The sequence below is a fragment of the Oncorhynchus nerka genome, linkage group LG5, assembly GCF_034236695.1.
Source record: "Oncorhynchus nerka isolate Pitt River linkage group LG5, Oner_Uvic_2.0, whole genome shotgun sequence".
Classification (NCBI taxonomy): Eukaryota; Metazoa; Chordata; class Actinopteri; order Salmoniformes; family Salmonidae; genus Oncorhynchus; species Oncorhynchus nerka.
Window position 1 is genome coordinate 53,823,347 of NC_088400.1, and position 10,033 is coordinate 53,833,379.

The window sequence follows — 10,033 nt, forward strand, 5'->3', positions numbered from 1 at the left end:
AGGTTAGAAGATATCAGTCAAATACAGTGCATGATACATATGGGGTGTATATATTGAGTTTGTGCTTGTTTTACATTTGGTCACAATTAGTACGAAGAGGATCAGTGGTCTTTACCGTACACAGTCAATATACAATATAGTGCAGGTAGAACAGTGAACGTTGTCATCAGTGTGTAAAATAGAATCGCTCTACTTAAAATATTAGTAGATAAGACATAGCTTGCAAATTCCTATCATGTGTGTCACGGGTAAATGTGTTTTTAATGGCAGACACTATCTACTTTTACATATAAAATAAACATGAAAACATTTGGAACACTAAAGATACATATTTTCATTGTTTTTTGCTAATGTGCGAAGTTGACAAAAATGTGATTGCAATGACACCACCCCAATACAATCATTCACGTTAAACAAAGATGCATTGAAAATGAGCTAGACAACGTTTTTTTTGTGAATTAGCAGTTAGATTTAGTTAAACATTTCAAAACATAAATCTGAGATGTTGTAAAACACTACACACACAGATTCGGTAAACCAGTGCAAAACTTTTTCAGTTTTCGACCACATACTTTGCCAGGTAAAAAAAGATAGGTCCTATGTTTTATATTTATCAGCCCTTCTGTTTGATAATTCTGAAAGGGAATGACTTTCCAAAAATTAAGAGAATTCCTCTCCGGCTTACTTTTCAGTCTCCTAACTCACGAGCTAACAGTGATAAATTAAAGCGGTCTTTCCTTGACAATAGACATACACTTGTTTGGCAAGATCACGTTCAAGGTCTCCGCCCGGTTTTCCGATAACGATGTATCATGCGTCTGTCAAAACACCACGCAGAGAGAACGGTCGCAAAGTACATCGTTGGAGCATTGTGTAGATCCTGATAGGCTCGAAAGAAAGGGAGCGCTGCTCTCGGATCAGCTTTCTCAGTTCAAATATTTCCTTAACATTATAATTATTTCACAATACTGAAAACGGATCAGCTCCTGGAGAGATATTCCCACCTACTGCTGCACATATTGAGGCAGCTTATTATGAATAATGCTTACCCAATGAAAATGCACTAAATCACCGATTTGACACATCATTGCGTATGTGTGAATATGTTGAGACAAATACTGACAGTAGCCTACAAGTAGCAAAATCAGGGGTGCAACTTTCACTGGCGATGGGGGGGGACATACCCCCCCCCCTACATTCTGGAATTGCATTTTTTTTGCATTTGAAGCATGTTTTTCTACGTTGCTTGTTTGTATCAATTGCAAACACATTGGCATCTTTGTATTTGTAGTCAACTTTGTTCTGAAGTTATCGATGTCACAGAGACACTATCACACTGTGATTCAAAGTTTAGCAGATATCTCTGTGTATAAAGGGCGAAAAAGCATCTGACACACTTAGCTGTTCGAGAAGTTCGATTACGAGCGTTTTCAATTGCAAAGTTAGTAACAATGGTTTTGGGAAGTGGTTTTGGGAGGTGATTACAACATCAGGATTCCCATGGTGTGTCTGCATGTTTGTATTGTATGCCAATGAAAGTGTCTGCATGCCTCTGTAAATGTATTGTATGTGTATGTGCGCGTGCGTGAGAGAGAGCAAGCCTACACGTGAAGAGCATTTGTCTAAGCGTGCGTTTGTGGGTCACTGACAGGCAGCCGCCCTTCACATATCTCTCTCTCTCTGAGCGACAGACTGGCTGTCATCTGTCCCACTTAGCTGTCCCCAGCAGCCAGTCAGTGTCACAGAGCTGATAGTGTGGCAGTGACCCACTCAGTCTCAGGTTTGGCACAAGGCCCCCTGTCTCTCAGGGAGAGACTCAGAGACAGCAGTCAATGTCTCTGTCACAAATGGCACCTTATTCTCCTATATAGTGCACTACTTTTGACCAAAGCTATATGTGCCCTGGTTAAAAGTAAAGGGGGATACCTAGTCAGCTGAATGCATTCAACTGAAATGTGTCTTCCACCTTTAACCCAACCCCTCTGAATCAGAGAGGTGCGAGGGGCTGCCATAATCAACATCCACGTCTTCAGGGAACAGTACCTTGCTCAGGGGCAGAATCACAGATTTTTACCTTGTCAACTCGGGGATACCATCTTTCGGTTACTGGCCCAACACTCTAACCACTAGGCTACCTGCCGCTATATAGGCAATAGGGTGCCATTTATGACACATCCAGACAGATGCCTCAGACAGTCACATTAGGGGATTAGCCCTGAGGGCTAAATATGAAGGCACTAACCCCTCTACAGCTGTGTTGTGCCCGTGGATCCATGTCTCAAAACCATGACTGAGACCCATACTAATGATATCTAAGTGCCAATGTGTATGTCAATTGTTCCTCAAGCATCCATATTTCAGGACTTCTGATTAGCTCGAGTATTCTGTTTCATGACTTGTGATACTTTGTAACTTTGTTGACTTGTGCCATGCAGTGCTCAAATTAGTCCACCACAACAGACGAGCCATAGTCATCCCATTCTTCTGTGTGTGTGTGTGAGTGTGTGTTTGAAACGATCCAGGAACAGTGTGTGTGTGTTGGGAATTGGGGCTACACAGCCAAGTCATCGGGTCGCACACGGCTACTGGAGCCGCTGGTCTTGCTCAGACGCCTCTTGTCTTTCAGGTAGCCATTTTGGAAGCCGTTTTGGAGCAGCGAAGGGGGCGGGATGCAGGCGTTGGGCGTGTCGGCGTGCCCCTCATAGGTCATGTGCAGGAAGTTTTCCTTCCCCAGGTCATCGTGGACAACACGGTGGCGCTCAGTGGCCATGTTGACTGAGTTCTGCTGGTGGGCCAGCCGGTTGTTGAAGGGAGGGCAGCTAGGATGGGGGTGGGATTGGGTGTGCATGGGGTGTGTGTGAGGGGAAGAGCTCACACACTGGCTGAAGTCTGGGGGCGGGGTGCATGGCATGGACGGACGGGGTGGGCTGTCTGGTTCAGCGGCTATGACCGTAACACTTGAGGGCGTGCGTCCTTGTAGCAGTTGATGTTGCTGTTGTTGTTGCTGTTGTCGTTTACTCCTCAGAAACCTCTGACACTGCTTAAAGGCCAGGTGGTAGAGCTCCACGGCGCTGAGAAACAGCGACACGCCCGACACGGCCAGCATGAACACGATGAACACATTCTTCTCCGTGGGCCGCGAGACGTAACAGTTAACCGGGTGGGGACAGGGCCGACTGTGGCACACGTACAGAGCGTTGAGGAAGACCCCGTAGAGGATGTACTGCACCACGATGAAGACCACCTCCATTAGCGTCCGGATCAGGATGCTCAACACGTAAGTCTGCAGCAGCGCCCCGCGCAGACGCACCCTCCCTATGCCGCTGCCCTCCTTCCCACACTCTCCCCCCTTGTCTTCCCCGTGCTCCAGATAATGCTTCTCCTCTCCTCCTTCCCCTCCTTCCTCCCCGTCACCTCCCCCCTGGTCCTCCTGCTCCTTGCGCCGGCGTTTCTCCTCCATGCGCACCGTGTGCATGGCGTGGCCCATGTAGATGAGCGACGGTGTGGACACGAAGACAATCTGCAGCACCCAGTAGCGGATGTGGGCGATGGGGAAGGCCGTGTCGTAACAAACGTTCTCGCAACCAGGCTGCTCCGTGTCGCAGGTGAAGTCCTCCTGCTCGTCGCCCCACGACGACTCAGCGGCCGTGCCCAAGACCAGAATACGGAAGATGAAGAGGATGGTGAGCCACACCTTGCCCACAGATGTCGAGTGTTCCTGCACCTCTTCCAAGAAGTTTCCCAGTAGACTCCAGTCGGCCATCACCCGTCACACACCACACCTCTGGAACGGCCTGGGAGAGAGTAGAGCAGTCAGGGAACAGTCATTCATCATCTATAATTACCATCTAGCCTGGTCCCAGATCTGTTTGCGTTGTCTTTCCAACTCCGATGGTCACTGGTATGCCATTGACGATAGGAGTTGGAAAGACATTACAAACAAATCTGGGACCACGCTAACTATGATCTACTGCACTTATAGATCAATGGATTACATTTCTGCATTGAATGAAGGTGCTGTTGTTGTTCTGTGGGATATTTTATTTGTGTTTCTTTTTTTAGGACTTTTGATTATTCTGTTTCATGGCTTGTCACACTTTGTGACTTTAATTCACTTGTGCTACGCAGTGTTGACTTGTGTTTTTATTTGACTGGTTTCCAAGTATTTCTTCATTACACCAAAGTATTCTGTGCTATGCTGAGCTGCTCTGTGCCGCTCAGTACCTTACTGTACTGTACTGAGCAATGCTGTGCTATACTATACTGTGCTGTATAGTATTGAGTGATGCTGTGCTTTACAATTCTATCCTGTTTTGTACCAGGCGATGTGTTTGGGGCTGTGGAGTGGGTATATTATTAGACTTTTCTCCCTGTGTGACCACAGTGGGCTCAGTAGACTGGCCTGATTTGGGCCAAGTATGTTCCCACAGCCCTGCCTGCCTGGCCCAGCAATCTGGGAAATCGGATGTCAGTTTTAAGGAAGTCTAAAGTCAACAAAAACACAGAAATAAACATGTCACAGGGCTTCTCTTTGCATTACTTAGCCTGGGAAAGTGAGACATACTGATGTACATTTCCTTTGGTCAGAGAAAGGTGGTGCATATTTCTTGACACATTGAAAACAAACAAAATCAATAAGGAAGTGGTGACTGGTAAGATGTAAAAAAAATAATAATAATAATTAAAGAGCTGAGTACTAATAAATCATTGCACTTTGTTTCTGTTGATGGAAATGAATCCGTTTCAGAACTGAGTCAAGAAATTGCCAAAGGACCCAATCCCTCAAAAGCATTTTCCAATAACAGACGTCATATGACAATATACAGTAAATAACGATATTATTTCTAGTATAGGAAAGTCTTCTTCTTCTTCTTGATAGATATCTTGGTAGATCATTTATGAACACCTGAGCTATACCATTTCATCACCCCCATGAACTCTACTGTCAGCTCTTCTCTCTGCGCATATACTGTATATCTGCACTCGAACTAGCAGCGTTACCTGTCACGATACAAAAGCCTTGGCCCTTGCAGAGCAAAGGAAACAGCTACTTCCATGTTGAACACTACTAGCACACACAGCTCACTAGCTGGCGATTCCACATCGCCTCCATGAGCACAGACAGTACTGTACTGTAGTGTGTACTCCAGACTCCCCCCACTCACACTCAAACAAAGGATAAACTAACTAGTGGCTATTGAACAACGTTTCATAATACTTCATTTCATACAGTAGGCACACAGTGAAAACCTTTATTCAACTAAATAGCATATGTAAAAAGACAGCTATACAAACGTGATGTTTGACAAACTATCCAGTACGATAATTACCGTTGTACAGGGTAAGTGGTTCAAGTTAATGTGGCGTTCACTGCTAAGAGGTCGTGTTCAGTCTTTCTTTCCTTGGACTAAAATCCATCTGGCACTGAAGGTTGTATTATTTTTCAGACTATCAGTCTTTCTATCTAGACGAGACGGTGTATTACTGTAACTTTCTAGCATTTCCTGAAGGGCATGACCAATGGAAAGTATGGAGCTGCAGGATCTGTGCTCTTTAAGCTCAAGTGAGGGTGTTGATTAGACTGTGTGCGTGTTCGCATGTGTGTGTATGGGGGGCAGGTAGCCTAGAGGTTAGAGCATTGGGCCAGTAACCGAAAGGTTGCTAGATCGAATCCCCGAGCTGACAGAGGTAAAAAATTGCCGTTCTGCCCCTGAACAAGGCAGTTACCCCACTGTTCCTAGGCTGTCATTGAAAGTAAGAATTTGTTGTTAAATGACTTGCCTAGTTAAATAAAGGTTTTAAAAATTAAGTGTGTGTGTGCCTGATGGAGAGTGGACCAATAGGGGTTCCCTTCTTTATCTACAGCAGACCAGTAGTTTGTGTGGCAGGATGTTTTAAGTTCTAGTGGCCACATGACAGTGACCTCAGGCAAGTTATGGGAACTATGGCTGAGTGGAAAGTAGTTTATTTAAGACATAATATAAATAATACTGGCCCATATTGGTGTATAGAAACAGTTATTCAAACATGGCAAAATAACCTGGAATTTATTTCTAGGGGGAAGAATAGGTTTTTACTGCTGATGCAGTAAATCAGTTTGAGAACAGTCATTGAGACTGACTCACTTCCCATAGAAACTCACATGCCTTTACATTTCTGTCTGAGGGGTCTTGGTCGCCATCCTGTCTCCCCGTAGGCAGTTGAGGAAGCAATGTCAAACAATATGATTTCCTACTGCCAAGACACTTAAAAGGAAATCGCCCATACTCAAGAAAACAAGTTTCAAAAAAGCTCATCTCTGCGCTATGAGAAAAAACACCAACCCTTCAATCGTTTTTTCTCACACCAAGCAGTCCTGCTGTGTGTTTACATAAAAAAATATCCCAGACCAGCTTATTATGGTTTTCGTGCTTGTTGGCACTTTGCAGGCTCCGTCTTACTTAGATCAGCACCAGGACAATGTACCTGACTGGGGTCTTGGCAGCTGGGGGTACTTTAGGGAGGAAGAAGGTGCTCCCTCTGCCCTTCCGCCCTCCTCCTTCTGTTGTTTACCTCGGAAAGGAGAACAATGATGCTCACTTTACGGTGCTTGGTGCTTGTCTGGAGTCTATAGAAATAGGAAAACTAGAATGGACAAAGCCCCTCAGACCACGGCAATGTCACGCTCATGGCTGGGAATGTCCCTTATGGTAATTGTATTTCTGTGCTGGTGACACTGAGGGCAGCTGTTGAATGGAGAGGGAAGGGGGAAATACCCTGAAAATAACCTGGGACACCTGATAGGAGAAAACAGGGTGGTTCTTTCTGTTCTGTGATATAAGGAAAGCACAGCACACAATCCTTTATTCTGCTTTTTGTCATATGTCTGTGTTAACCAAATAATGGTGTCATGGCATACATACAGTATGGTCCCTCTAGTTCAGTCACAGCAACATGATGATTTTGACTCACGTTTTCCTAGCAGACTTGACTCTTAGCCCCTTGACTAATTTGAAATAGGTGGAGACAGTCCACTGGGGCATTCGCCTTTCCACCCTGCTCATAAATAAGTTATTATTAATATAATCAATCCTCATACAGACCAGTTAGTCACAAATGAACAATTTTCCCATCAGGGATAGTTCACATTTGAAAGTAGAAAATAAGATAAAACATCAAAAAGGTGAACCATCTCCCCAGCAGGGTTTACTCAAGTCTGGTACCTGAACGAAAGCTTTCTGTAGAGGCACTGTAGTGGTAGAGTAAACCAGCCATGACTTCATTATGTTATGTCTTGGTAGACACACACACACCATTTACTCCCAGTTATTGAGACCTGGGAGCTACAGACTAAAGGGACATTTGGACATTTGGATCTATCCTTATAGTCTATCAGCAATTCCACACTTCACTTTTAGAAGTCTGACCAATGAGGGTATTGGACTCCTCCCGAATCGTTCAGTCCCTTTTACTTATTTACTTTTAAGAGACTACTTAAAGACCATTTATTTTCCAATTTCAAAGAGCATAGTCCTATATCTTTAAACAATTTGTAGAATTAGCTTTGACTGAATGACTGCCATTCATCATTCAAAGCTTCGTTATTATCAAGCGACTTGTTTAAGTGTCTAAGGTCAACTGCTTCTACAAAAGGTTAACGAGAAAGGTATATATAGTGTGTGTAAAGGTGTCACCACCATCTAACTGTGGATGTCTCAGAGTTTGTCTGACCTCATGTCCTTTCCTTTAAGCTCCAACACCATTCTTTCATGTCACTCAAAGCCCATTGAATACTTTTGGCCACATTTTGCCCCAAGGTCACAGGACAATGTAATATGAAGAGATTACATCAGGATAAGGGTCCACCCATTACTAATAGCAATAGTCCAAGCTCTGAGAAAGTATGACTTCCCTATTTTGACTTTCTCCTGCTCTCTATATTGTTTGGCTTGCTGCTCTTTTCCTTCCTGTGTCATGTTTGTTTTATTTTCGGCATGATCACCAGCAGCACAAACAAAAAAGTCTGAAAGACAAGGAGGGTTTCGTGTCTTTGGAGACAATGCCAGAGTAGTTGGCGAAAAACTGCTTTTATATGTATTGGCTGCAATCCCTTGGTCTAAAAGAGTCAACTTTAGATCTCAAATTCATCTGACAGGTCGGACAATATTTCAGTACTAACATAACAATGCTTACTCCTTCAACATCACAGCAGATGCTACAGATCTACATCCATGCATGCACGCACCAGTGGTGTAAATTACTTAAGTAAAAATACTTGAAAGTACTACTTAAGTAGTTTTTTTTGGTATCTGTACTTTACTACTTATATTTTTGACTACTTTTACTTTTACTTCACTACATTCCTAAACAAAGTATGTATTTTCTTCTGTGACACTCAAAAGCACTCATTATTTTGAATGCTTAACATCCCTGGTCATCCCTTCTTCCTCTGATCTAGTGAACTCACTAAACACAAATGCCTCAATTGTAAATGTGTCTGGTTTGCTTAATATAAGGAATAACAAATATTTTGTACTTTTACTTTTGATACTTAAGTATATTTTAGCAAGTCCATTTACTGTTGATACTTAAGTATATTTAAAACCTGAATACTTTTATTCAAGTAGTATTTTACTGGGTGACTTTCACTTTTACTTGAGTAATTTTCTATTAAAAGGTATCTTTACTTTTACTCAAGAATGAAAATTGGATACTTTTTCCACCACTGGGACACAGACAGACAGACAGACAGACAGACAGACAGACAGACAGACAGACAGACAGACAGACAGACAGACAGACAGACAGAGACAGACAGACAGACAGACAGACAGACAGACAGACAGACAGACAGACAGACAGACAGACAGACAGACAGACAGACAGACAGACAGACAGACAGACAGACAGACAAAGTTACTCTACCTGAGATGCAGCTGCTTAGACCAGGCTGGTGCCTTTTCTGTTAAAAATGAGAATGCAGAAAGGTTTTCTCAGTGTTCAGGTGACAGGGAAGAAAAGTGAAGGACTCTCAATATTAGGGGTAAGGAATATTGTAGTAGAACAGTCGTAATCTCCGTTTCTGTATTAAGGCAAAAACTGTCCCTGAGAGGGTGAAATCCAGAGGTCTTGGTCTCTCTTTCTAGGCTTTTCTGTCTCTGTTTAGACAGAAAACTGCTTGTCTTGTCTTGGTCTTGACACAGAAGGTTGTGTCTCTCAAGGTAAAGCAGCAAACTTAGTCTCTTTCAGTGTCCTGGCTAAAGATGACTGGGTTTGTCCCCCAATGTCGAGTCTCTCGTCTAGAGTCCAGGCAGAAAGCTGTTTATCTCTCTCCACTGGGGCAGAAAATTGAGTCTCTCACCAGTTGGCTTGATGTGTTGAGGGATCAAATCCACTATCTGTCAATTGATCAGAATAAAACGAACTCTTTCAACTTGAAAGAAAACTTAAACGTTTTCGTCAACTATAATGACTATTTCCCTATCTTTCCCCTTTTTTCATTCCTTGGCAGAGATCAGGGTAGAGGGACTGGTGATGCAGACTTTGAGGACGGACGGAGTAGATGAGGGCACAGACCTAAGGCTGATGAGCAGGAGCAGCTGTTTGTAATGTAGGAGACTACCAGATGGACCACGGACAGAAATGCAGCCTTAAGCATGGGGGCAGTGGAAGAAATACCAGGCATCACTTGTGGCCTGTCCTCCTACCCTACCCAGTACCCTGCAGCCCTCCCACAGCCTCCTCCCTTCCTCCTCCTCCTCCTCTGCCTTCCTCTCTCTCTCAGCCCACAATGCCCTCGTTTTGCCTGCCTGGTTCTCATTTCTAGAGAGAGGAATATCTCAGGTCAGGAGGGGAAGTCAGATTGTATTAGAGCACAATGGCAATTCTACATTGGCCACTAACTCCCATTTTGTCTATGCTCCCTCTAAACCATACATGTAGACCCACACACATGCATACAGGAGTGCACGACTCACACACACGCACGCACTCAAGAACACACACACACACACGCACGCACTCAAGAAAACACACACGCACGCATGCACGCACA

At 43.9% G+C, this 10,033-nt stretch overlaps 1 protein-coding gene across 2 annotated transcripts; it reads right to left on the minus strand.

Moving 5' to 3' along the window:
* Positions 1–242: 242 nt before the first annotated feature.
* On the minus strand, positions 243–9,717 carry LOC115129635 (gap junction alpha-5 protein-like). 2 transcript variants are annotated; one of them, XM_029660227.2, is made up of 3 exons: positions 8,905–9,717; positions 6,466–6,607; positions 243–3,794 (listed from the first exon to the last, which is right to left on the minus strand). In XM_029660227.2, exon 3 carries the CDS (start codon positions 3,761–3,763, stop codon positions 2,552–2,554), a length of 1,212 nt encoding a protein of 403 aa, XP_029516087.1. In that variant the 5' UTR covers positions 3,764–3,794; positions 6,466–6,607; positions 8,905–9,717; the 3' UTR covers positions 243–2,551. The 2 variants fall into 2 exon arrangements, with proteins under 2 accessions (XP_029516087.1, XP_029516086.1); XM_029660226.2 differs by lacking the exon at positions 6,466–6,607 and having other exon boundaries at positions 8,905–9,716.
* Positions 9,718–10,033: the final 316 nt, after the last annotated feature.

Coding starts and splice junctions, on each gene's coding strand:
- LOC115129635 (XM_029660227.2), bottom strand. CDS start 3,763: ATGGCCGACTGGAGTCTACTGGGAAACTTCTTGGAAGAGGTGCAGGAA.